General features: G+C 44.5%; 1 protein-coding gene across 3 annotated transcripts in view; it reads right to left on the bottom strand.

Annotated features, from left to right (window-relative positions):
- ARMH3 (armadillo like helical domain containing 3) overlaps positions 1-27,882 on the bottom strand; it is a 127,635-nt gene that overhangs the window by 9,635 nt on the left and 90,118 nt on the right. For all 3 annotated transcript variants that reach the window (XM_075108220.1, XM_075108221.1, XM_075108222.1), the window contains one exon: positions 24,386-24,464. In XM_075108220.1, coding sequence (XP_074964321.1) covers positions 24,386-24,464 — 79 coding nt within the window. The remainder of the gene's footprint in view (positions 1-24,385; positions 24,465-27,882) is intronic.

Below are 27,882 nucleotides of genomic sequence, written 5' to 3'. Positions count from 1 at the left end.
AGGAATACTAGACTTGCTTAGGGCTCCCTTCAAAAACTCCCTGTCTTCTTTCTCCCCAAACTTTGCATGTGGCAGTGGTAGACAGAGACACTCACGCAAACTCTTAGAAGCAGGCTAGGGCCTGAGGTGGACGTAAGCCACAGGGCATCATCCAAATGAGGACTGAGAGTAAAAAAGGGTCCTAGAAGTGGTCATACAGCAGAGACTCTGCAGCTCAGCTGTCCTCCAGCATTGCAGAGGCAAGCTAGGGGTAGCAATCAGTATTTTGCAAGGTTATTTAAGAACAGCCTGTCGGTGTTTTGCTGCTGCAAGAGCACACAGCCTTCTCTCCAGGACTTATTTTCTAATGCTGTTTGTCAGCTCCACTGGCAGAGAGGAAGAACCCCCTGCAATGACAGCCATCTCCAAATTCAGTCTGGCCCTCTTGTTCCTGTGTGCAGAAGCTGTGAGAAGTATCACAGAGACAAGAGCACGATGAAAGCAAGCCACCTGGGTACAGGAATAATTTACTTCGGGATTCGACTATCCACTAGGGATGGAGAGTAATAGTGTAATGCACCTTCTTCTGAGCAATAAAAAAGATCTAGCAGCTTGCATGAATCAGAGGCTATCCTCCTGTCAATCTGAGGAAGCCAAGTTAACCAAGATTAATAAACTGCAGGAGAGAAACCCTGTTTGAAAAGTGAGTAGAACCTGCTTCTCCAGCAGTAACTCAGAGTGGAGGCATTTTACCCAGGGCTACCCCACTCCCCAGGAGCCTCCCCTTGGGGCCCCTTCACCACCCTGTGCCCCCACATGCACAGCCACGTATAGTGCCATACGGGTGTGCCCAATGAACGTACAAGCAGGATTTCTCGTTGTTATCCCTGAGTATCTTTTCAGACACTCAACAGGAACATCCTCAAACCACTGTGAGAAGTAAGCTCCCAGGGCAGCAGCGAGCTCTGTAAGCGGTATCCTTTAAATCAGCCCTCCTGTGTTACCTTTGAAAGGTAGCTAAGAACTCAGTTTGATACTCTATGAGGAGGACAGGGAAGGAACAAGACGCCCCAAAGTCTCTACTGTGTTACCCACTACTTGTTGTGATCTCTGCAGTGAACTTGAGATCAGCTTATCCCTTTAGCTATATATTTTCATTGGCTTCTACTCCTTATCTCCTTTAATTATGAAACAGAACTTAAAAAGAAAGGGTAAGTTAAAAATAAACAGCTTCTTCTCATTGCCTGATAATTTCACTTTCTTACTGCTGCTGAGAAAAAATGCTATGTGGGATATGAGATAAACCCACTCACAGATCATTTTACTTCATACCCTATAATGGATAGGAACTGTTACTGAGATGAGGACCTGCCATCCTTGGAACGATTTCATCTGCTCTTTAAGATGCAGCTGCTAGACAGAGGAGAGGTTGAAGAGTAGCAGAAGGTATTAAGAGCATCTAATGTGAAGGTTTGAAAGGCATCAGCTTTCCATGCAGATGACAAAAAACTCACATCCTCTGTGTAACAGAAGATTGCATGCTAGCATCCTTCGCCCTTTTACATACTGCTTTGACTTCTGCTCAGGAAAACTGCTGCAGGAAGAACGTTCTTTTGCATTAAACACATGAGATCTTTATATGCACCTTTCTGTCAGATACAAAAGAACTTAAGAAACTTAATTTTGAGATTAAAGCATTTCTTCTTCAAGGTCCTGCACAGCCTGGTCTTCCTAGAAGTCTCTATGGAAGACTAGAAAACATCAATTCCAAGATGGTAAAGCATGAATAAGTTAAAAAGGAAGGGATTTTTTGCTGGACTCTCTCACACAGACTTTAAACAGTCATTCAGTTTTTTAAAATCTCATGAGCAGCTGGAAGAACAGCACTTATAGTGTCAGGCAAGGATAGAAGAAAATGGACTGTAGATGATTTCCAAGAGCTTCTCAGCGATCAGCAAGCAACAGGGAAGATGTGACACTCCTCAGATTGCAAGGATAAACATGTAGGGCAAACTATTTTTTAAAAAGAAAAAATGCTTTACTGGATCTTTACAGTGGAAAAATTAAATGAAGAGGAGTCACAACCTAAATCTCTTTTTGTAGGTTACCGCAGGGGGATCAGTCTTAAAAAAACAGTATGACAGAAGTGAGCAACTTGGATATGGCCAATACAAGAAAAACGAAGGCTGTTAAATTCCTTTCCTGCAGCTACCTGTATCAGCCCTAGAGGTTACATTCGCTCATTTACTTCACTGCAACAAACAGAAGTCAGTGGAGCTGCACCACTGTAATTTAAAGATAATTTGCCATCAGATTAACCCCTGCCCCACCACCCACTCACTGACTGCTTTCCAGAAGTTCCAGAGAAATGTTAGCAATTCAGGTCCCTGTGTACATGTCCCCAAACCATCCTTTCAGGAGCTGCTCTGAACAGCGAGTGCTTTCTGTGGCACTCGGATTTCAACTTTGTCCTGCAGCTACAACTGCCCATGCCCCATAACTCTCCTTCTCCAGTAACACCGACAACCTGTGAGTAGAGGCAGCCCTCCGGGTAACATAGCAGGGGGCTGGCTTACAATGCAGGGGCTGATGTGGGGCTCAGCTCTCTGCAGCACCCAGAGGAACAAGATTATTTCATAGAGTTTTTGCCTCCTTACTTTGTGGCAACCACCACTTTACCGCTCCCTTGTAAACCTAATGAACAGCCTCCAAAGGGCCAGTGGACTCTTGCGGACACAAGCTCTGGAACCAGTTCCCCCAGAACCAATTGCCCCCACCCCAACATTTTCTGCATTCAAAATAGACTATGCTTTGCTGTACTACTCCATACACACAGGCTCCTTCCTTACTGCACCAGAGCTGTTCCCTCTGACTGATCCTCAACAAGAGCTGACTTGCTGCACTTCCCCAGAAAACAAGGGGATTACCTGCAGCAGTCTCCGATCCCCATCCTGCCCAGGAGAACACGGTCGCAGTTGGCAGCAAAGCCAGAGAAGGAGCTGCACCAGCAATGAAATCTAACAGGCAACACGCAGAACGAGGGCCCGTCTATCTGGCAGACACAGTACGCTTCACTGCTTAGTAACTTTTTAACCTGCAGGATCTTCCATCATCTGCAACTGCAGTCTCTACCTGACCGCAACATAAAATTAGAGCACACCACCAATTCACACCACCCAGCAAAGAACCTGGTGGTGGGTAGGTTCTGGGAAGCATGCACTGGTAATGACAGAAAAATAAAGGAAAAACAGAAGCAAGAAGAAAGCAAGGTCTCTACACTGTCCTTTTAATCAGTGCAGGAAAGGACAAGAATGCAATCAGTCAGCATCATCAGTACCTCACTAAAGCCTCTCCATGCCCGTAAGACAGTCATTAGCTACCACGACACAGAAGCAGTTGGAAAAGAACTGACTGAATGATCTCACATCAAGCAAAAGGCAAAAAAAAAAAAAAAAAGAACCCCAACAAACACCAGGCTAAAATGCGTTTGTGCCCTACACTAACTCCATGAGGCTCACCAGGCTGGGGTGGGGGGAGGCTCTCCAGATCAGGCCTAGCAACCCCTCACAGGACAGAAAAGCTGAGTGCTTCTGTCCCAGCTGTGCCATGCTGGAGGATGGAGCAGCCTGTGCATGGGGCATGTAACATCCTCACCAGTGCTACTGCGCAGACATGGCATATGGGCCAAGGGCAGCCAGGGATAGACAAATGTGCCTTCTGTCCTCTCTACAGAGGTGGTGGAGTCCCTGTCACTGCCTGTGTACCACAGAGGGAATTATGGCAGTCCCACCTCCGAAACCCAGCAAAGCCCAAGATACCACAAGCAAACCCATGAGCCCGTCCCCTTAGCTCAAGAGGATGGAGGCTGTAGGAAGAGACATTAGGATTTCTCTATTCTAGTAGAAGCCTGATGTGCATTTTACACTGGTGTCCTCCAACTGGCTTGTTTACTCCAGGTTTAGTACAAATCTTCCCCTTTTTCTCCCTCACTAATCTCTGCAAGCAACTCATAGTCCCCAAGTGTTTCTCCTCGTGAATTCAACTGAACAGCAACATTTCTTATTGTAATGAAAAGGCTGCTGCCACCTGGACTACGAAGAGGCTAATGCCTCTCTGTAATAAATTGCCAGATAATTGACATAAATTTTACTGTAGTATCTTCTAATTAATATTGAAAATTATTTTTTTTTCCAGATGGCATCACACTTCTCACAGAGAAATTTATTGCTGATGCAGGCTGGAGTCTTTGCTGGAATTAAACCCCAGAAGTGCCAAAGACAAAGCACATAACTAAATAATTAGAAGTTAAATAAAAACACACACACAGAGCTGCCACATTTCCCAACAGACTCTGCCCAGACCCAGGCTGCATTCATCTCCCTTTCCTCCTTCCCTGTCTGGAGGAGCCAAGCTTGGAGAGAGGATCCACTAAGACTGCCAGCACTACACATGTGTGCTGGAAGCAGCTGCCATTCGTGCTGGCTTCAAGAAAAGCACCCACCTTAGGACAAGCAGCAGCAGAGAGCTTTTATCTGACCCAACACTACCTTACCTTTGCAGCTGTCCCGGAGCTAAATGCAGTACTGATGCTTCAACACAATCCCTCACCCCCAAGCTGATCAAGCCATAAGTATTAATTCCATGTTGCTGAATGCTAAGAGGAAGAGGAGGAGGATGTTGCTATGACAGTCTAACAACTCAGATTCCCAAGATATGCTATGTGTACAGCACACATCTATGGATCCAGAGAATGCAGAGTGGGTCTGGTGCACATGGTGGGAAAGACCAAGATGTGGGCTTGATACCCATGTGTAGCCATGCCACAGATGTGCAAGATACACAGCGCATTGTCATTCCTGCTCCAGTGCCCCAGATCTCCTCCATCAAGCAGCTGCTGTCTGTACTACATGCAAGTAAAGGACCTATGGCCCTCTCCTGCTGCGTGCTGAGAGCATGAGGCTCCTCAGACTGAGCCTGTAAGACAGCCCCCACCAGCTCACACAACTGTCATTCTCAGAGTAGAAAGCAGCATCCTGCCTGGAAGGAAGATTTTTCCAAGAGTAAAAAGCTCAGCTAGCCCAAAAGATTAAGTGAAAGCAACCAAGGGCAAATATCTCCTCTGAGGTATGAAACAGGACTGCACTAATGCAGAATGTATCAGCAATGCTGGGCAGTGAGACACGAGGTCTGTCCAGGTCATAGGGGGAAGAAAGGCCTGCAGAAGTAGGCGCAGCTGCCCATGAGCCCCAGGATGGGAGAAACACAAGCTAATGGGAGTCAAGAGAGTCTCCTGTTCAGTGCCTGGAGCTGGACAAGTGGACAAGGCTGAGCAGCACACAGCGAAGATGAGAGAGCCAGGAGACAGGGACAGAAGATGCCTTGTCCTGCTTTCCACTTCTAAGGTGAGTGCAGGAACCCCTTGCACACAGTTCCCACCAGGTTACTCAGACACCTTTTAGTTTGTGTTTGCCAATCTTCCCCTGCTCAGCTCACTAAGCAGTAATGAGGACACACGACGTCTAGGAGCCTGGGAGTGAACAGTCTTTGCCCATCAGTTTGTCCTTCGTCCCTACCAGTCACTCCTGGCAGTCCTGCTGTGCCCACTGCACTACTCTGTGCCCAGTCAAACACGAGGAAAGACTAACTCTCCACATCCTAAATCCTTCCCAAGGCTTTTATACATCTGCACTTGAGTCTCATTGACATCCAGGCCTTGCCACTTCCCCACACAAGGCAAAAGGTTTTGATCATACATAAAAGATTATTATATTACTTAGCAACATCAAGGAGGGACATTTCACACCCTGTTCTTCACCTCAGCATAGAGCCATTCTGTCGTGCTCAGATGATATACAGTAGTTCAGATGTTTGTTCAATGATCTCAGAGATCTGTGATCTTTAAAGGAACAAGCCTACAAAGTTGATGGTTTCTACCCATGGAGTGGAAGGGTTCGGTTACAGTCTTTCTCCTCTGCCCACAGGTGCCTCTTCTAAAGATAAATAATTTATAAGCTTGCTCAGAAAATTACTGTCGTTCTCTGAACTCTGCTAGCAGAAATGGCATCCCCTTTTGGGACGAGTTATCTGCTCCAGAAATGTTTTAAAACCACAATCCATTAGAAGTCTAAGGTGTTCAACACTATTTAATGATGGGAAAAGACTCACTGGTCAAACCAATCTGGAAATCACAGAGCTTTCAGAAACATCCCAAAGCCAAAACTGTTATCCAACTCCACCCAGAAGCAGCTGTAAATGCACAATGCAGTGCCCATTCCAAGCTCTCACAGGACAGGCCTCTGCAAGATTCAACGGTACTTCAACAAACAGAAAGGCTGCAAAGTAGGACAAAGGCAAGTAATGACAGAGACATACAGTCACAGAGACCAGCTATGGGAACAGCTTGCAGGGGACTTAATATGTAAAAGGTATAGACAAACAGAAGATATTAATGTGGTTGATAACATATTGACACCCCTATGCAGCCATCGCTAGGGCTAGGGAGTCCTGTGCTAGTAGTATGACACCCTCCGAGCTCCAGGAGTCAGGCAGCTAACCAGAAAGGTACCTTACCAGAAAGCCTGTGCCATGAATCCTTTTACTAGAGGGTAATTTCAAGAAGTCATGTCTAGACACGCAGGACAACTCCCATACATGTCAAATACGCTTTGCTCAACCTGTTTGGGTTTGCAGGACAAAGAGCAGAAATGCACTTAGCCTCATGCTGGTTGTTCTCGGCACCAATCCGCTTTTCTCAGTTCATGGATGATCAGTGGTTATCCTAATCTGCATATCCCACTTGGCACAAAGAACGTGGTGCTCTCTGTGTGACTCTGGGCTCTCTTTCCCAAACTGCAGGGACAGGCCCTTGAGAGGAAATCAGGAGGCAATTCTGTGTCATTCAAGGGAGGAAAATGGGTTCAGTGGGCTTCTGCCGAGAGAATGAACATCCGTGTACTGAACAACACTGGTACTTCCAAAGCCCAAGAAGGGAAAAAGAAGTCAAAGATCACGATATAAATTATCTTTAAAATTATCAATTAATGAAATAATCACCCTCCAGAGCAGGCTTTTAGATCTGGATGGGGAGATCCACCAGAAACTGAACGAGGTCCACTAAGCTTGCCTGTTTTTAGAAATTTTGTGAGGAATGCAGGCAGCAGCCAGGATGATGGCAGGAGCATAAAACTCTGAGATAGATTTGCTATTTTGGAGTTACAGCCCATTTTGGAGTTGTGAACCCTTACCTCCAGCTGGTGGCATTTATGAAAACATTTCTCACTGCTAGGTATATAAGAGCACTTGCAGTTCTGCCAAGGCTTGAAAAGCACTGCAGATAGCTATGGACCGGACCGTTAATTTTTTTATTTCCCCATTGTGCTTACAATTAACTTAAGTGCTAAAATGCAATGGGCTGTTCCAGGAGAAGCTTTTTATCTACCAGCTGCCTTCTAGCACAGCAGTAAATCAACTGCTGCCACCAAAACATCAGACAAGAGGAAGAGAGCACCCTTATGCTCACTGTGCATATTACCCGTTCAGCCTAAGTGGCTAACTAGCATTCAGTAAATGAATGCTGTGATTTGTGTACAACCTTTGGTGCAATCCTCTATTTACAGAAGAGGTAAAGTCTGGTTCCCCTGAACACAGAGGGGAAACAGGCAGCAGCAGCTCTCCAGCACCAGTTAATTCACCAAAGTAAGACGAGTAACCTTGGTGCCCAATACAAGATAAAAGAGCTTAAGTCATGAGCTGCCGGCTCTGGTCAAGCTGAGAAACCAGGACATACAAAGCTGTTACAGAAATCAGAGACAGCTACAACAGCCTAAAAAAAGTAGCTGAAGATTTTAAGAAATGGTCAGAAATAAAATCTTTCTAGGGCCAGCAGCCAGAAAGCATCCTGGCAAACACTGAGACTCAAATATGCAACTTTCAGTTCAGATTGCCTTGATGAGGTGACAACAGGATACCTGATGTACACCAGGGGAAACTCATTCCTAGTAAAGAAATTAAAATTTCCCCAGAAGACAGCTGGCTCAGGAATAAGGCTGTCTAGAGAATAGATTAAGATATGCAACAAATCCTTTCCGTTCAATAAAATCCCAACAGAAGCAAGTGGACTGTTCCAGTTTGAAGAAACCAAAATCTAATTGTGCCCAAGGGAAAAACAACAGGGAGACTTATTCTAGTTCTCCTCTAAATCAAATATGTGCAGTCACAGGAGGTTTCTGGAACTATGGTCAGGTTCACAGGAATCAGTAGAGGATCCAAGAGAGCTTGTGCTCCTCACACAGCCACCAGAGACTTCTACAGGGTATAATGGTTACAGACTGACTTAGAAAAAAAAACCCTCACAAGGACCCTGACTTGAAGATCAAGACAAATGAAAGCAGAACACAGACATTCAAAAGAACCATGGAGCTTGCCGTGCATTTAATTTTCCTTTTTGCTTCTTATTTTACAGCAGCTAGCAAGCAAACAGCCTCTATGAATGCTACTAGGACAGCCCTGGGTCTGACACTTGCTGAGAAAAAGTAGATTCCTACCACCTAGTTTATGATTTTTTTTTTTTTAAATTATCAGAAATCCTGTTATGCTTGGCTTGCACAACATGTATAAATTTAATTAAAGGAAGCAGCAAAGCTAAATAGCAATACACTAAAAAACTGGCTACAAACCAAGTGGATGCTGTATATTTAAAGCAAGTCAAAACAATATAGAACATGCCAGAGAAACACCCAGTTTGGACTGGGGGAGGAAGGTATGCATTTGGAGGTGCAGAGCTTAGAAACATCGGTTCCATAGCTCCTACTTACATGTAAGCAATTAAATAGCGCGAATAGAAGGCCAGCTACTAATTGCATAATGGAAGTGATAAAAGGCAATAATTCAGTGCCCTGAGGAGATGCAATAAAAAGGCCATGAAAGGGGAAATCCAGAGCTTACCTGCCTAAGTGACCATATGTGGAAAACAAACTGAAGTCCATTCTAAGATGGGGAAAACCAGAGGTTTTGAATACAATCTTGAAGTTCTACAATATCTTTTCTGAAATAAGGGCACTGGAATTGATATACAAGATTTAAAACATGGGTTGACATGGTGACAACACAGTACTCCTGTTTAACAATTTCTAATTCTCTATTTGCCTTTCTGACCACTTTTGAGCCTTGAGCCAACATTTCCAGGTTTATCACAGTGACTCCACGAGTCCTTTCCTGCATGGCAATAACTAGAAAACTTTACTACAACTTAAGGACTTTAAGAGACTTATAAATCTGCGAAACTTCCTTCTAAAGATACAGCCCAAAAGAAATAGATCTACAGTCAATCGGTTAGCTACAAACAGCTTTCGCTACAAATAGCTAGAAAAGATTGTAGCAGCAGTATGTTAAGGTAGCTAGCTAATAAGGAAAGGTGGGCAGTGCTTGGAAGTTTGTGTGACTCAACCCATATAAAAGCTTTAGCTATTAAGGCTTCTGCAAATCTGAAGTTGGAACAGACAGCCATAAGCTGCTGGATGATCCTTATAAATTGAAAAACCTGTAGTGAAAACGGAACTTTGGTTGCAAAACGTCTGCTCTAAGGCTGCAGTTCCAAAAGTGGTTTAAGTGAATCTACGTGCAGCTCACCTAAACTGCAATATAAAAGTCAGGAGTTCCTCCTTCAACGGCACTTACTGCAGAAATAAGGCATTCTAATGTGCAACTCGGAAGTCTCTTCATTCTGGACACAAGCACTGAGGGGGCTGATGACCAGACACAGTACTGACATCAGGAGTAACTGAGAAGGCAAGAAGGAACAGAGATGACTGTGCCCAAGAAACCGAGAATGCAGCTCTGCAAGTTGAGTTTGTAAGAATCATGGCAGCAATGAAATTTCTGCCAAGGAGATGGGATCAAATCTGTCTCAACCAAGTGACTCCTCAAACCCCAGACACACTTTTGGATCCTACTCTAATCTGCATTGCACAACTGGAGGAAAAGGAAAGGACAAAGTCTGTGATGAGGGCAGCAATAAGAGAACCAAATAATTTCTGGCACGACATGGTGAAAGAGTAAAGCTTGTTAACATTTTAATTTATTAAATTATCCCCTTTTGTGCTGTTGGAATGTGTGATTCTTTTTAAACTCCATCTGGGCAATGACCAGAGCTGGAACTGAATGAGACAGTTTATGCTTGGAAGCACTCATGGCCAGCATAGAAAACGTCTTTTGCGCGTAAAAACAGAGCTGCTTAAAGTTGAATGCTAAGTTAATTTAAAAGGAACATTTAAATGGCTAGCAGGACAGCTGGAAGTACAGAGGCTACTATCCAAGATAATCATTAGCAAGGGCAAGCCTGATGGGATGATAAACTTTGTGGGCTGAAACACTTCTTGACTGAAATGGAGGTGTGCAGGATAGCTGGCCAGCAGTCAGCAAGGCGAACCTGAGAGGGAGCAGAGACTTGGGCATGGACTACAGACAGAAAACTGGTCAGAAGTTTCTTAAAAATGAAGTGGTCTGCCGCTTATTACTGCCTTTCTCAGGGAAAGTCGTCTGTGTGCATTCTTGTAAATAAACACAGAGGCCCCCAAAGTTGCTGACACTCAGTTATTTTTAGTCATTTCTCCTTATGCCCAACAGAAGCAATCAGGGCTCAAGATAATAGCTATGTCTCTCAAGAAGGATTCCTGCCATGGTAAAGTGGCGTCTTGCAACCCAAAGATATTTGGAGGACAAAAAGGGCTTGTGTGCTTGGGAACTTAGGGCTTATCCCTGCAACATTTGCTCCACTTATATCCTTAAAGCATCAGACCTACCATCTCTTCAGCACCAGCTTTCTCACAATTCAGACGCTCCCAGCAACAACCCCGAAACACCAAAGAGGACAAGTCCCTTCAGAATGCATGTTTGAGAAGAGACTGAGGAGGTGCGTCTTACCTCTGTGAGCAACGGTGTTATCTCCACAGCGGTTCAGATGCTGGATGGACAGAGAGGACATGACTCAAAGTGGAGGTTTATTGCTAATGGGCCAGACAAGACTATTGTGTTGGCTGTATATCCGCCACTGACATTCAGGGAAAAGGTGACTTGTGCTGGCACTGGACCCATTCTCTCCAAAGGATGAGAAAAAAAACACCAGTTCTCCACAGCACCTTTAGCAGATGAATCTTCAAGTTGAGCTAGTCAGTACGCAGAGCAGCAAGCTGGAGAACTACTTGTCCACAATGCCTGTGCTCTGAATCAAAAAGCATGCACCCTTTGCTGTCACAGCTGTAGACTGAACCAGCTGGCTATAGAGATGGGATGTACATACAGGACTACTGAAGACTTGCACAAAGATGATGCCACTCCCTTGGGGATAAGGAGTTCATCACCAAGGCTTCCACTTTCTCTCTAAATTTCTCTTTTGCCATATTCCCAGATAAGTACCTGCCGGATCCATAATGGAAATATCTTCTCCACTGTAATTTCTGCAGTGCTTGGAGGACACCATTGTTCTACAGCCTAAAAATCCCTGTATGAGGATTTAGGGCTCCCAAGTGCCTCTTGGACATCAAACATTTTCAAAGCCATTAACTCTGATGGGTTTTTGAATAAGGCTCAGGGAAGCCACTCGCTCAGTATTTCTCATAAGGAAATGGTAGCTCTGACCTGGTAGAATAAAAATTACTCAGAGGGAGGAGGAGGAAGAAAGCCCTCACAGCCCACGTTCTCTGCAAGCAAGGAAATGAGATTTGATTTACTCCGTGATTCTGAGGTGTGTTCAATTTCAGCTTGAATTTCTACTGCATAAATTCAGCTTGGCTGAGCAATGTCCCCATTAGAGACTGTCCAAAGCAATATAAGGTGATCCACACAATGATCTTTGAAGCTGAAAGTTCAAAGCCTTAGTGAGGTGGGGTTTTTTAGCATATTTTTGCATATACAACCCACAAACCTGTGTCTTCCAAGAGTTTAGAGGAAGACAATATAAAAAAGCAATTAGATACAGTGCTCCGTATGCACACAGCTCCTTATTGTTGCCAATCAATCCATTTATTTATTTAGTTCAGTGGTTAAATTTCCCCTTACTACACAGCAGAGAACAACTTCCATGATTCAAAGGTATTAGATGACAAGCAGAAGTCATTCACTAAAAGGATTTAAGGGCTTCAGTTCAGGGATTAATAACTCAGCTGCTTTTTCTCCAGATTTTAAAACCACTAATTTGTACTGCATCAGCTGGTAGTTTTATTTGCACAACTATTTTTGTTTTAATGGGAATCTTAAACTCTGCTCATCCCAAAATGCTCCTGCATTGTCCCCTTGGTATTAGACTAACACCTGAATTTTTGACTATATTTAAAGAGGATTTCACGCTTACTTAGCAACTTTCTTAAGAAACTGCACCTTAATGCACACAAGTTCAAGTTCTGCTTGACTTTTCCTGACGAACCAGCTGCATCAGTTGACCTGTCCCCTCAGGAATTCAAAAGTACTAGAAGGCAGCTTGGATGGAAGCTTCAGGCCAGGCCTCTGCATCTCCAACTCAGTCTCACATTTCAGAGAAGCTCTACAAAATCTGGAGTTTACATGCATTTGACCACACTTTTAAGGTGGGATAAACCATAGGGGTCCTTTCTCACCTTGGTTTAACACAGAATAATTTGGTAGTGCACTTACCCTGCTGAGAAACCAAGTGGCAGAAGTCAAAGGGGGCCTCATCTCTGCGTTACTCTGCAGAGACTCTGATCTTACAGTTCTGAGAACCATTCACAAGAGGGAATTTCAGTGAAATGATGCTATAGTTTAACCCCGATACTTCTACCACCTTGGGCTGTATGACTAAAACCCAAAAGCAAGGCTGCAGGTTGAAAAACTCAGGTACTTTAAAGTTTTGGGGTTTGTTATAACTCTCCTGAGTCAGGCTAGCTCAGGCTACTGGAAAGATTCAATTCTTTTCGTATGTCTTTTTAAGGATTGACTTGTGACTGTGCCTTGAGCTTCTGTTTGGTGCATTTTTATAAATGGTGATAAGTAGAGCTGTTCACTTGGTTTACTGTTTCTAGACAACAACTGCCAGCGACAATCAACTCAGAGAGAACAGGAGAGCAGGACTGGCAGCAGCCACAAGATGCATCATAGCAGCAAGCAATGGTTATACGCATTAGAAAAGCTGCCATCTTTCTTCCTTCTCATCTCTAAAACTTGTCAAGGGCACTAATAAACAGGGTATCCAAGGCACACAAAGGCTATGAAGAAAGATGTCCCTATTGCCCTGTAAAGGCCCAATGTCAAGATGACTACTGAGGCTTTAGGAGCCTGCTGAACTCTACCAGTTAGGAGTCTCCAAAACTGTCTGATATTCAGAAAGAATTCAAAGATCACAAGAGCTGCAGAACTGGGAAAAGCAGAAAGGAAATAAAGTGACCTACTTTATATTCTGCTATCACATGTTGAAAGAGAGGATCGTAAAATGCCAGAAAGAGGCACATGTGAAAGAATCCTCTCAAATGCGTGTGCTGTCAGCAGCATGATGGCACACAGCCCCCATGGAAGAAACAAGGGCAGGGAAAAACCCAGGTCAAGCAATGTGCCAGAACAACTCAATACCCAGAGGGAGGGGAAGGAACAGTAGGAGTACACAGAGTAAGGGAAGCCTGCGATCTGAAATGCCACTTGCCATTACCCTAGCAAGCATTAAAGCCTCTGCCAGGAAGTGTCACTTAGCATCAGAATGATCTGATTGCCTTTTCCGAGAGCAAGTGACAGAGGAGAGGTGTGATCTTAAATATTTTGTAGATATTTCTGCAGCATCTGTTCTTGACTTAGTATCAAGATGCAGGGCAGAAGAATCTGCAGTGAGCACCTGGGTACAACTATATAAGATTACTGGACACAGAGTTAACACTCCAGAGTCTGGATTCACCTTTTAAACCACAACCCTGTTGAGAGCTGGAAAACGATTTTGGTGGTTTTTGGGTTGTTGGGTTTTTTTTTTTTGTGAGAGTACAGGTGAGTGATTTTTCTTCTCTCTTTTTTTTCTTTAAAGGGGAATGTTATCAAAATAAAATCCTCCCACTTCCCAGATTTCAATTCCAAAATTTTTGCATTTTTTGTTTTTTATACAAATATCAGGATCAAACCAACTGGCCATTTTTCTTTAAGCATCTTGACATGACCTTTTTTTGAACTCATCACAAAAAAGCTCTCCCTGTCATAAGTGAGCTGAGGTCATACTGAGTTATGATCTCATGTACAAAGGGCATGGCAGCTTCAGTTCAGGTCTCCCAACAGAACATTTGCCTCCATCTTCAAACTACGCTTCACTCAAGCCAAGAGTTTCTGGGTGAGGGATGAGGGACCAGGCTATGTCTCAAGCTAACAAAGTAGATGAGACAAGACCACAATTTTCTGGTTCAGCTAAACAACTGACTTCCTGAAGAGCAATTGGGACAGGAGTGGTCCGTGGCCCCAGTACAGCAACTGGTTTCTTTATGCCAAAATGTTTACTAGGACATTAACTGCCCAACCCTAGCATCACTAAGTCCTAGTTCTGAAATGTCAACATATTAAATAATGACAGACACACTTTAGGACTCAAGCAGTCCTGGGATATTATCCCTCTGGGCACTACTGAGGATGGAAAGTTCAGTAAGAATTGGATGATGTGGGAAAACTGTCATGAACTCAAAAAATCTAGTTCAGATCATGTTAATATTCTCCCCTGCAAAAAGTGTGTCATTCTCAGGTATCTGCAAAGAAGGCTAAGATAAGGTATTACAGTAGCTTTCTTTTTATTCCTCCGAGAAGGGGAGTTTAGCCCATCAACAGACCTAAGTTTCCTTTCTATGCCTGTAAAGCAACTTGTAGGTGGTACTGTAATTAAATAGGTCCATCAGTTAAAATAGAAAAGCACATCTCTATAGCTGAGGTGAGAACTAAGAGTCTGTAGTGAGATGCTTCCATCAAGCCGTCAGTTTTCAGGAACATTAATGACAGCGTAGAAAATTCCCAGCAAAGCAGCCTGGATGCAAAAACCAACACAGACAGTCAGGAAGTCTAAGTTCCAGCATGACTACCTCGTCACCTTCACAAATCCACATTTCTTTTTCCATCAGCTGGAAGATTGCTCCTGTCCTAGTGTTTCAAGATGCTCAACAAAGAACACTTCTTGCAAACAAAACACAGACTTAAAAAAAAATCTACACTGTAGCTCACAGATACCTGTTTTAAGAAAGATACAAAAAAACCCTGCAGATACTGTCACATGAAGCTCCATCTAGATCCATGTCCTGTGTTACATCCTCCTATTAAAATCACTGATAAACCTTAGGGTGACAGCAACAGCCAACATTTCATGCAAGTTGGACAGATGCCCGACTCCAGCAAACCACCAATATGACACAGCTGATCAAATGCTAGTATCTAGGTTTGGTGATGAGTATACATATTTCTAGGGCAAAAGGGGCCTGGGAAGGGAGACTTATTCATTAGCCAGCTGAGCACACTCTTCCTTTAAACACCTGGAAGGAGAACTGCGGGCAGAACGAGAGACATCTCAGGGTAGGCTCTGTGTGACCTCTATATTCACATATGGATTGATTTATCCTGGGTTTGGAACATTAATTTTCACAGAAGTAGAAGCTGCAAAGGATAATGCAACGCTTAAGTGAAAAGACTGGTGTCTTACTTGCAGGAAGACCAATGTTTTGATTCACAGATGTTGCTGAAGAAACATAACCATAGGGGAGTTGACAGCAGTCCCCAGAGAAACAAATTCTTACAGTATCACCATGATGCTACTATTTCCAGCTTTCCTCTGTGTTAACATGCTTATGGGGCTCCAGGACAGCTCAGTTTGGGCAGCAAAAGGTAGTACAGACCTTCCCAAAGCCAAAGCACCCCAAGAACAGTTAGCTAGCCACATCACGCCAGCTCCCTGATGCTAAATCTCATTGCTGGAAGGTGCGATGTCCTTCTCTGTCACCACATTTCACTACAAGGCCCTGTCCTTGTCTCAGAGATGTAACTGGTCCATCTCTGGGTCAGGAGCTTGCCCACACCACCACAAATGGGAGAAGCAGTCACAAGAACTTCTCTACCTCTACAGCTTCTGCACAGGACCCCAATCCAGCATTTTCTGAGAAGTCAGGAAGTCTAAGAGTAAGATTTCAACAGCATTTGGTGTCTGGTTTTACACCCAATTCAAAACCAGATGCAGTCTACTGAATTAAAACTGCTGAGGAAAATACCCTTGGGGAACAAAAATGGGTTTTGTGCCCAAATAAGCATTAAGAGCAATATTTCATTAGTGGGGTTCTGCACGCAGTGAAACTTAGTGGCAAAGTTTCCAACTAGGAGGCTAAGGCATATGGCAGGGGCTACTGGAAACAACATTATTAGATATCAGTCTGCAAGAAACTACCTCCTGTTATCCAGATGTTAAGAATATAACAGCGGATTTTCCATGCTTACTGTCTTACAGACAGAGGTCATCCCAACTAACCTGTGTTTTCATGGAAGAGAAAAGCTTCCTAGTTTACAGCTAACATTGATGCATCTGTGACACACCAGTCAACACTGATGTAAGTGATGGTTCCTGGGTCGCATCAGCTTATTTCAGAAATGCTAGGTACTTTCAGACAATGGTCCAGGCTGATTCATCAGCTCCTTGTCTAGGAGGCTGGAATATACTTTCCCTGTTAGCAATTCTTGCTGTCAAGCAGTTATTGACAGAGAACATAAATCCATGGTTTGGAAAAAGTGAAAGAGGAACTCCTGCAAACAGGTGCTCAGGTGAAAGCAAACACAGGGCTATGAATATCCCTCCAGAGGCCTACACTCGTGCCAGCTACAAGGCAGATGCTGCTGCTGAAACAGCATGTGCTGCTAGCAGTACTTAGCTTCCCAGGAGCTTATTTGTGCCTTAACTGAGCCATGGGGGAATCCAGGCGCCCTCTGACTAAGGCACTGGAATTGATTTATAGCCCCTGGCACTTGGCTAAGCCAGAACCACCTTCCCCAGTTCCATCTCTCTGGACACCCATCCCCCCCAACTTGCTGTCTCTGAATGACACATCTTAGCTCCCTGAGCAATCCCACTGCCTGCCTCAGATCTCCAACAAAGACAGACAGAAAAAGTGACACACATCAAAGATGCCACCTTCTCCTCTATCAAAAGGTTTGCCTTTGAGCACCCTATTGCAGACAAGAAATTTGAACTTACTGTCTTAAAATCCAAATAGCGAGTGTTAGAGCGCCAAAAAAACAAATCTTCCAGCTGAGTGGAGCTCTGTTCGGGTGCAGCACCTTTAGGCTGAGCAGCATTTACTCTCCTGCTCTGGGAGGCATGGAGACTGCAAAGCTCAATTTGCTTCCCACTTTGAAATCAGAATGATGACCCAATTTGTCACTTTAGGGAAACAGCTGCAGCTCGAGCTGGAGGATCGAGAGGACGAAGGCAGAAAAACGATCTGTTACAGCAGGGTACTACCAGAGAGAAGGAAGAGTAGCATCTCTGAAGGCAGGAGTTTTACCTTAAAGAAGCCCCAGAACGACCACGGCTGGCAGCCACTGCAAAGCCTGCCCCCTTTTGTGAGAGGAGAATCTGACTGTAGGAACAGTTACTCGAAGCCACATTGCTGTCTGAACCGGCACAGCAGGCTATAGCCTGTCTGCTTTTAGGACTCCCAAGCAGAGAGATGAATGAGTGTAAGGAAGCTTAGGGTGGAGCTCAGGACTAGAGCAACGAAGTACAGTGCTATAAATCCAGCTTTACAAAGACTGATAAAAGAAGTTAGCATGGTATCTATGTGCATCATGCACCTGGCAACAGCCAGCATCTATTGTTCCTGTTTCACAAGGGATTAAAAAACCCTTCTCAATCTGAAGTTTTACAAAATGCAAATTGAATTGTGCATTCGCACAAGTCAGCCGTTGACAGCTCCTCCTTTAATCGCAGATGTGCAAAGTTGTAATTTAATCTTCATAAATGCAGACTGTTTTGATCATTCTGTTGCAATCCTCTGCGGAGCTTTCCCTGCCCTACACAGGCGCTTAGCAGTGATGGCAATCCATAACGCTGCTTTGCCTTCCCCAGCAGATCACGCAGCACTTCAAACGCTGCATGACTCCCCAAGGGCTCCACGCTCACTGCCCTCTCACTCGGGAGGACACAGGGCTCAAGGTTTGCTCAAGGCAGCACAGCAACAGCTAGGAAGGAGTTCAGACCCCAGCCTGCAGCCCTTTTTCCAGATTAAGTACCACATATAAAACAAATCTACCAAGGATCTAGGATGTGTTTTGTGAAACACACTCACCGGGGGCAAGGACACGCAGTAGAACCAGAGCAACATCAACTTGTCTCCACAGTATGGACTTATCCATATGTCCATATGGGAGCTTATCATAACAGTTAAACCTCTAGCTCTTGCCCAGCACACTCCCAGTTGTGAATCAGGCTAGGCCTGTAACTCACATCCCCGAGTGTTGCCTCTGTAGCCCCAGCACAGAAACTTATCTGACTCCAGAAGACTTTACCCTGTTACAGCAAGGAGCAACTCCGGAAGGCAGCTCTTCCAAAACAAGTCCCCAGCATTTGGTGGTCACGTACACTACAGCAGTTTTCAGACCCTTATCAGTCCCTGTGGTACTAGCAACAGCCAGGCAAGGATATGAAAACAGCAGCAAGAATTGAAGGTGAGCCTTGCTTTGAAGTTTAATGGACTTGTTACTGGTTTGTACTCTGAGGTAGTCCCCAATCCGCCCAGTAGGACAGCTCATGGAAGTAGCAGAAAGCAAGACATCTCTTAGCATTTGCAATGCACAGAGGGTGGCAGAAAGGCTCCTCTGCTCTGGGAGCAGTCAAGGTGATCCGGGGTCATGCTGCCTCCGAGAGGCAGAAAGCAGCTAACTGCCCCTAGCAGGAATGGGCAGGATGCCGGGGCATCTCTGTGTCAAGCCTGAAAGAAGAGAATTGAAAGGTTTCTCCCATTTCTTATTGGGATTTCGGAGAATGAGGAATAGGGTTATATCTCTCCAGCAGCAGGTGTTTCCAAAAACAAAGTCCTTCTTTTGTCCCTCTAATAGCCTACCACACATTGTCCCCCCTTCCAATGACACACAGTTTATTGCATTCTACATGTTAATAAGAGACACACCACAACACAAAGTCACTGTTCCAAAGCTCACCTCCAGCTTCAAATCTCCTTGCGGCAAAGCTGATCAGTCCTTGAAGCCTCTTCAGACCCATTCAGTCTGGCACACTGCATAAAGCAGTCTGAGGCTTTAGTAAGTTGCAGGGATATTTCTCTGGTAAACAAAAAACCCCCCAAACAAATAAACAAAGAAAGATATCTAAACCAGAGAACAACTCCATCAGCTAGGCAAACTGGCAATTTGCCAACTCCAGGAGACTTTTTTATATAGACCCTTTTAAATCTGGGATTCCAATTTCACCTGGTGCAGCTCAGCTCCTTCTGTTTAAACAATCAAATCTGTTTCAAGCCATTAATCATGAGTAGGTGTCTGTAATGAGACCATGAAACCCAACATCCCTGCCTCATTTGCAAAAATGTAATGGCTTTGAGTTAGGGCCTTGCCTTGGTGACCCCTTAGCTGGAGTTTCACATTCCTACTACTGTGTGCAACATGGCACACTAGCAAGCTAGATACTTTCTACTCTAAAGCTCACTTCATTTCAGAAGTGAAGTAGCATTATGCCAAAACCATTTTAAAGTATTTCTGGAGGCCTCACAACATGTTATATTAATGTAAGAGATTAGGGGGATTTATTGTATTAGTACCTAGCACTGATGGTACTTGGCATTTAAAAATATCACACACACAACAGGTTTTAACCCTTAATGCCACTGCCAGCAGTGCTAAAAGAAGAACAAAGTGTCTTGTATCTGCCAGTGGTTTTGCTGCTAGTTATGGAAACCAGAACAAGTTGAGTAAACCATGACATCAATGGCTCAGAGTTAGAATACTTTAGGGCATGTAAAACCAACCGCATACTTCTGTGACTTTCTGTGCAAGTCACTGGTGGAGCCTCCCTGAGCCGCACTTTGGGTTAGTCCCTCGAAGCCCCACCAGGTAACAAAAGGCCATGTTCGGGGGCAGGGGGAAGTATTCACCATTTGGAGTATGACCTCAAGGAAGGGGAAACAGCTTTGTGAGATTGCCTGACCAAACTGATTGCAGTCACCCGAGTTATAAGGTATTACAATGTGGAACAACCCAAGTATTACAGTCATTTGTCACAATTTCAAAAGCGATAGTTGTCCTGTTTTTCTGTCACAATCTGTTCTGGCTCCCAGCACTTTCCATCTGCACTTACTGGACCAATATACACAGTACAGGTGTTCACTACAATCTTTCACACTGAACTTTATGCAACCTCCAAAACAAAGGTACCTCATGTCCCTGCTGAGGCTGGGAAGAAAGAGGGGCTTCTGTTTGAAAAAGCACATAGATGCTCCTGGCGAGCAAGCATCATCAGTCCTACGTGTCTGCCATCTCAATTTTAAGAACTTTAGAGTGGAAATCATAGTAAGACCAAGGGACAAAGAGAAAAGGAGACCTTAGTGAGCAATTTTGATCCTAAATCACCAGCAAATTGGCACAAGACTTGCCTGGCATACAAGGCACCACAAGACATTCCTGCTCTAAAGAGAGTTCACTGAAAGAAGTACAGGGTTCCTCTCACTTTAGCCTTTCTAGAATAATTGTGCTACATCACCATCAGGCAGAGAGCTGCCTTCTTACACACCGCTCTTCTTTACCATCCAGAAAAGGCAGATGTGAGACCCCATCCAGATCACTTGTGCCCTGTGTTGTCAGTCTTTATGTTTGTGTGCATTGGCCCTTCTGGAGCAACTCTTGCGTTGCTGTTTTCTCACTGCCTTGACCCTGTTTTCTGCAACTGTTTCTGCTGGAAAACACGTTGGGATCTTCTCAGATCAGATATAGCACAAGAAAGTCTACTGCCTCCAATGTATTAAGTACGGGCAGCCCAGTCATCTGGAGGGTTCAGATAAGCCTAAGAATTCATTTCACAGAAGGCTATTTTGCCCTTTGACGTCTGAAAGGACCCAAACATCTCTGAAGACATGGGAATAATCACTTGCACAGAAGAGCTGTCTCAGAGTAACAGCAAGAGTTACTGGCCAACCCCATCTTTTTGACTGTGCAGCATCTTTCAATTCCTTAAAGGACATGCATGCAGGAGCCAAACATGTTGAGAGGGAGAATACCTCAAAAGCACAAATTAACACTGAAGCTTAACAACTTCGCAAGCGCAGGAAGATGCCAATGACTGTCTAAGACATTTCCTGTTTCATGGTGAGGAACTACAGCAAGGTCAAAATAGCTAATGACTAGGAAAGATTATAAGTTTGTTTTGGCAAGTAGACTCTTGGCATAGTGACACTGGCAAGGATCACATGGTGTTGATAGACTGAGGTGGCTCATCATCAAATCCATGGCATTTGCTCACGCCAAGCAATCTCCCACTCTTTGCTCAAGAGAATATGGAAAGAAAAAGGTCTCTTCCCAATATTTCTGATCTGAACACTGGATAAACCCCACAACAGCCAGCAAAGCTGTTCCGGGAAGTCTTGCAAATACCTGTCTAGAGCACAGATCTGTATATTCAAACTATGGTTTCTGGAGATCTTTAGGACTGAAGATGTACAGAGGTATTAACAGTCTATCCTCAAAACAATTCCATGTCCATAATTTTCAAGGGCCTACAAAACTCCTCAGCATGTGATAATGTTAACATTAATGCTTATAAATAAAAAAGGAAGTGACAGACTGAGTATGGTAATAGACATTAGTGATGAACAAGGTAATAAAGCCTTCAATAGAATTAGGAGAATAAAAAGAACGTGTTTCAGTTGATTACTTTGCCACCTTTAAGGATATTAAAAATACAAAAATTAAAAAAAATTAAAAAGAATTATCTAACACATGAGCAGGGTGCCAGAACAGTCAGGAAGCAGCATCACAAGTTTGATGCAGGCTCAGGCAAGAGTCTGCAAGCTGAGTAGGTTCAGGTGAATTGGAACCAGCTCAGAGCAGCAGGAAATTCCCCTTCAGATAGAGCTATGTCAAAGCGCACCTGCCTGATTAATAGCAGATTCTGAGATACCACAGAGGAGTAGGAGCAACTGTATGAGAAGCTGGCCAAAGGCTAGTACCTGGGAAGGAAAGCTTCATTAAAATAAAAGTTTGATCCTCAAAATTGTAAAAATAAATGTTTCCAGTAAAGAAATATCAGTCTCCTGAAACTATTGAAATAACTCAAAGGAGAGAATGACCAGTCCCAAATGTAGCATCTGTGTGTGGATAGGCAAGTTAAATGTCAGCATTAAATATTTCAGTGTAGTACACTTCAAAAAAACAGGGCTAGAAAGGAAGGTGGACTCTGTGTAGAAATATTTATGGTGAGAGAAGGGGAATTAAGTGAACACACATGTAAAAACAAAAGGTACAGCTGGAAGGAAAATAAAGAGAAACTTCAGCAGCCAAAAGGCAAACTTGACCCCTCACCCCATGCTGAACAGCTAACACAGAATGAAACCAACAAATTCTGTTACCTCACAAAAGCCAGACCCTGGCCTTGATCTCGGCCATCTACCATTACCTCTCATGAGCTTACCATGTGGAATGGCTCCTGACTGAGGGAAGGCCACAGTCCAACACAAGACCTGAGCTCACTGGCTAATTGAAAGTGGAGGCAAGAAGTTTCCATCCCTCTCCTCCTTGTGCAGTAAATTGCAGAGCTCCGACTGAACCCCCTCACTGAGACCACACAGTCCCTCACTGCAGTGACATCTCTGTTATTTCTCTGCAGTTCACTAAGGCCTATTATTGCTTTCCTTTGTCTGATGTTCTCCCTATGTTGAGAGAAAGCATGAAGGGACAAAAGAAAAAAAAGAGAAACCTGTCTTTCAACTTCCTAATCATCTTCCTCAGAATGCTCCATGCATCAGCACTGATTTCATTATCTGCCTGCTGCTAGAGATCTTATTTAAAGAATAACACACAAGGAAGAAAGAATTTAACCTGACCTCCCTGAACTGCTGGGGGATGAATACTACACAGAGCTGACAGTGAAAAGCTCGTTTCATTTCTCAGACTAACCTAAACACTATGCAAAATTCCCCTCTATCCAAGCCCCCAGTTTTAAATTGGGCTATCAAAGGCTTTTCTTTTTTAGGGGCCTGGGTTGATGCAATCAGTGTATCATCAATGAAGGAGGATTGATAACATGAGCCATCACAAAGCATAGCTGTGGGTACAGTGACTCTGAGACAGAATAATACAGAAAAATCGAGTAAATTAAAACCAGTGTTCATCTAGTCAGCTATATCAAGACAAGAATAAAAAGCAGCAGGGTCCACATTTTTTCCCTACTGCATCAGTACAGCATTCAACCTGAGACTTTAGGGTGTTACATATTACAGATTAAGTAGGATAATAAATGAAAAGGTTAGTGGGAAGCATGGAAGAGTGTCGTCAAGTAATGAGTAAAAATGTCACAGACAGAAAGAGAAATGAATTGCAGAACAAGATACAGTCAGGACCTTTTAACATGCAAAAGCATGGGATCCCATCCAGTGGAAGGAACAATCTAAGGTGGCTCAAATGAGGTCTGTCCTAGACTGTGTACAGAATTTCTTCTCTGGAAGGTCCAGAGGTGCTGACGCAGCTGTGTCTGGGATGATCCCCTAGCTCACATGGCGGCTCGGTATTTTGTCCGCCACAGGCTCCTGCAGAGTCACTTACCTCTGCCAAAGTGATTAACATATAATCCCAATGTTTTAATTTGGGAAATAGGCTGTCTCTTCCCTTCCTGAAACCAAGCACAGTCCTTGTTTTCAAAAAGCCACGTTTACACATTTATGCAATACAAGCAGAACATGAAGAGAGCAAACCAGGCCAAATTAAGGAAGGAAAACCTAACCATGTCACCCTCTTTGTTAAAAACCACCTCGTTTCAAAATCTAAGCCAACTGAATTCAATTACCGTAGAAAATATATACCAACTGTTGCCTGAGTTCTACTTCCCTGATATCACAGAAAATCAAGCTATGCCTAACACTAAGTTTGCTGCCAAAAACTTCCTGCCCCATCCTGAACGTCAGCACCCTCACAGTCTCCAAACACACTTGCTGGCAATGCTGCGTACTTTCATCATTCATACCCATCCTTCTGCGTTTGCTAGATCAAGAGGTCTGCATGCGATGGCAAGATTAGCTAAACCAAGCCTTATTTTACTTCCTCTTGCCCACATCTGAACAAGGAACACAAGAGTCCCACCTTCACCTCTCATATTACTGCAACATCATCAGTCCCAGCAAGCACAAGGTACTCCTAAACACCCGTATTCCAGAGGTCAACATGGGAAAAGGTCATTGCACGCCTGGCTTACCTGATCCTCGGAGAGCTGTGATATGTGATTCACTGCAGCGTAAGACTCTATCTTCGGGTTGAAGTGATTGATGATGGCTCTGAAACAAAGCACGGAAATTTTCAGAGGTCTCAGGAACAACTTAGAGATACGGCAGAAATTCCCCGCCAGCCTGAGTCAGTGCACATGGAGCCACAGTCCTGCAAGAAGTAGTTCCTTCCTCACTGCGCTCTATTGCTTGCTCTGCCAAAGGCACACTCCCTGCTGAGAGGCCAGTGCAGATTCAGTCACAAGCTCATTGGAAATTGCAAGCACAGGCACTGCCCTACGTGTGGGTGCATCGGTCCCAGCAGATACGGGGCTGCGCTCGCCACTCTGGCGGAGGGAATCACTGCCTTGCTGCGAGCAGGCTGCAGGTTGCTCAGTGTCCAGCAGAGACACAGCAATCCTGGCCATTATTGCCCCATCCTTGCTCAAGAACTGCATCTCCTCATTGCTTCCAAAATTGTTATTACCTGACATTTTAGTCTATGGAACTTTGTTACCTGATATGTTGAAGCTGATGGTTTATTGCTTTGCGTCTCCACTATGTTTGAGATGTTGTAGTTGGCTCTTACTTGTAGTCATCCATCACTGCAGCCACTACTTTGAATTCTTCCTATAATGACTTTAGTCCTCAGCCCCAGTTTAAATCATTAGAGGTAACTCATGCCAGTGTCCCAAACATGACAGCAGAAACACTGATCACTCCTACTTCTCTGTCTCATTTCTCTTACTGCCTGCACCAACATACTCCCCTTCCCTTCTAGGTGGATCTAGAGACAGGTGTGAGAAATCTAAAATAGAAAGTAAAATAATTGGAAGAAAAATCAAATTGCAGCTAGAGTATTTCCTCAGCCTCTCCTCTCCTTGTCAGGTGCAGCTAAGACGACAAATGGCAAGACAGTAAAATCTCCCCAGGCTAGGGTTTGCAACTGGTCTACTTGGGATATTGCTCATGAGACCCACTGCCGAGGTAAATGCTCACAATGGGAACAGCCCATGCCAAGTGCTCGGCACAGATGTGCGTTGATGGTGCCTGGAGAACACTTGCTTGGCCAAATTACACCGCAGCAGCAGTCAGGGCTTTCACTCTCATATTCATCAGCATGAAAATTCACTCCAGCTCCCTCTGCTGCACTCTGATGGGTTCCCTCCTCCCTACACCTCCCCCTGCAGAAGGGTTTTCAGTTACTTTCTCCAGACCTTATCACAGCTACGAGCTATTGCCCAAGTCCAAGAGTAAGTGATATTCACTCATGCCAGTCAGAGCTGGTGGAAAGAAAACCTGCCTGGAAACATCCTTACTTCTTTAAACACACAGGTAAAGAAAAACACTGTGAAGGGGATGGGAAGTGGAAGAAGGAAAAAAAAGACAGCCACAAACAAAAGGCCCCAAACAGTCTGCAGATTCACTGCAACATTCCCAGGCACACACCTCATCAACACAACAGATGCAGTCCTTGTGCAGGGGCAGTCACTCCAGCAGCTGCTCCTGCAGCATCAGTGCGTACTTATCACAGGGGGCGCTTCTGCAGTCTCACCAGCCTTGACAGTCACATCGGTGAAGTGAATTCAGCGGGGTCCCTGCCAGGCTTCCCATCCCCTCCTTTCTCCAGAGGAGGGCAAGCAGGCAGGTAGAGACATGCCCAGACTCTTCCTATTTCAATCTGACCAGAGAAGCAGCTCCCGTGAGTCACAGTCACACTCTCCATTACCCAGCCTCTCGAACACTGTGGCTTTCAAGTTGCATGTTTCGTGCCTGGATGGAGTCATATTTACACTCCTACAGGACATACTACAAGCTATTGAAAGAAAAGGGAACACAGACTTACAACAACTTAACTTCTGGCTTGACAGAAGGTTTGGCAGCTCGGAGGGGTTCAGTGCACTCACATGGTTCCAACATTTACCAGGGAACAGATTTAGCATTCATTTGAATCCACTGCTGTGAAGCACTTCAACATGGACCGCCTGCTCACAAGTCCCTGCTCAGATCTGAGCTAGTGGAGCGGCACCTGCAATCACAGCTGGGATTCACCCAGGGAAAGCAAAACTAGCAACCAGCTGCCACTGCAGAAAGAATCAGCAGACATTAAGGAAGAGAAATAATTCAAGTCTCCTTCCCCCTTTCCCTAAAGGTGAATGGACAACTCTTCAGTGACTAGAGTATGAAGTTCAGCTGTTAAATTTGTTTTAAGGGAGCTCTTTCACTGCAAAGAATTCCTTCCCAACCTGATTTTCTGCAGAGCTTTCTTGAACCTGCAAGCAGCCTGGGGCAGAGGAGCATGAAGAGCTTGGATTCAGTCCTGGCTCTGCATAGCCAGGTTCTTACTGCCCAGCGTATGCTACCAAGACCAGGCTTTGCACATGGTACAGCTCCTCCTCACACATCTGCTACGAGAAATTCCATCATTACCCAGCCCAAGCTGCTGGGCAATAGCAGCGCCTTCCTGCATCAACTGCACCGATATGTCTCTGCTATTCTTCCATCTCTCAAAATCCATCTTGTCCCTGGGGCATACTTTTAGGCAACTGGCCTCCTGGGCTGCTGAGTAACAGCTGGAATTTCCCTTTGCAAAGCTGCCTCTCCACAGGCATTTATTTGATCCTGGAGACAACAGGGGACCGGAGCTTTTAAACACAGTCTCCCCCTTACAGACAAGAGAACAGCGGCTTTGCCATCATTAGTTCACACACCAGCACGTAACAGCGGAGCCTTGGCCATGCTTTGTTTTTACTGTGATTGCCTTGATTATTGGGATATCAGCCAGGACCTTTATGAAGGGGGAAGGGAGCATGTAAGCACTTGGAAAAGATTTGTGATGTGATGTGCTCTACTGAGCTCTTCATATCAATCATAAAAAAAAAAAACCAACCCAAAACCAAACAAACCCTTTGTGTTTGGTATTCATGAAGCACTCGCATTTTCAACACAGGACGGAAATAGTAAAGTGTCAACTGAAAGACAAAACACTGCAGTTCCCCAACTAGCCTGTGATAGTGTATGCACTTAGGTATTTCCACACCATAAGTCTCCCAGTGGGGCTGGCTGCCATTTGTCATACAAATTTCAGAGTGCTTTTGGGACACAATTCTCTAGGGACTAGAGAGATGCCACTTTAGCAACACTGCCAGACACTGTCAGATCCACAGTTCAGCAGTCAACTGGCAAGAGAGGAGACTGTCACTGGGCAAGGGAAGGATGCTGAACAGGCAGAAGGTGAAACAATGGTTCAGGAATTAAAAACAAAAAAGGTTCCCAATGGCTTGTCTCAGCTTGATGCTTAATGCTCCAAGGAAAACCACAAGTGATCTCCACTCTTTATTCCTCGATCCCCAAGTGAGAATCCTTTACACACTAGCCATGCCAGTGCTCTCAGAAAAAACATGCATTCTCCTGTCACTTCTTCATGCAACTCTTCAGAGAGCAAGCTACCTAGACACCCTGGTGCCAGAAGCCACACAAAGACACATAC

The sequence above is a fragment of the Phalacrocorax aristotelis genome, chromosome 12 (assembly GCF_949628215.1).
Source record: "Phalacrocorax aristotelis chromosome 12, bGulAri2.1, whole genome shotgun sequence".
Lineage (NCBI taxonomy): Eukaryota > Metazoa > Chordata > Aves > Suliformes > Phalacrocoracidae > Phalacrocorax > Phalacrocorax aristotelis.
Note: the sequence above shows the minus strand (reverse complement) of the source record. Positions and strands in the feature narration are given on the sequence as shown.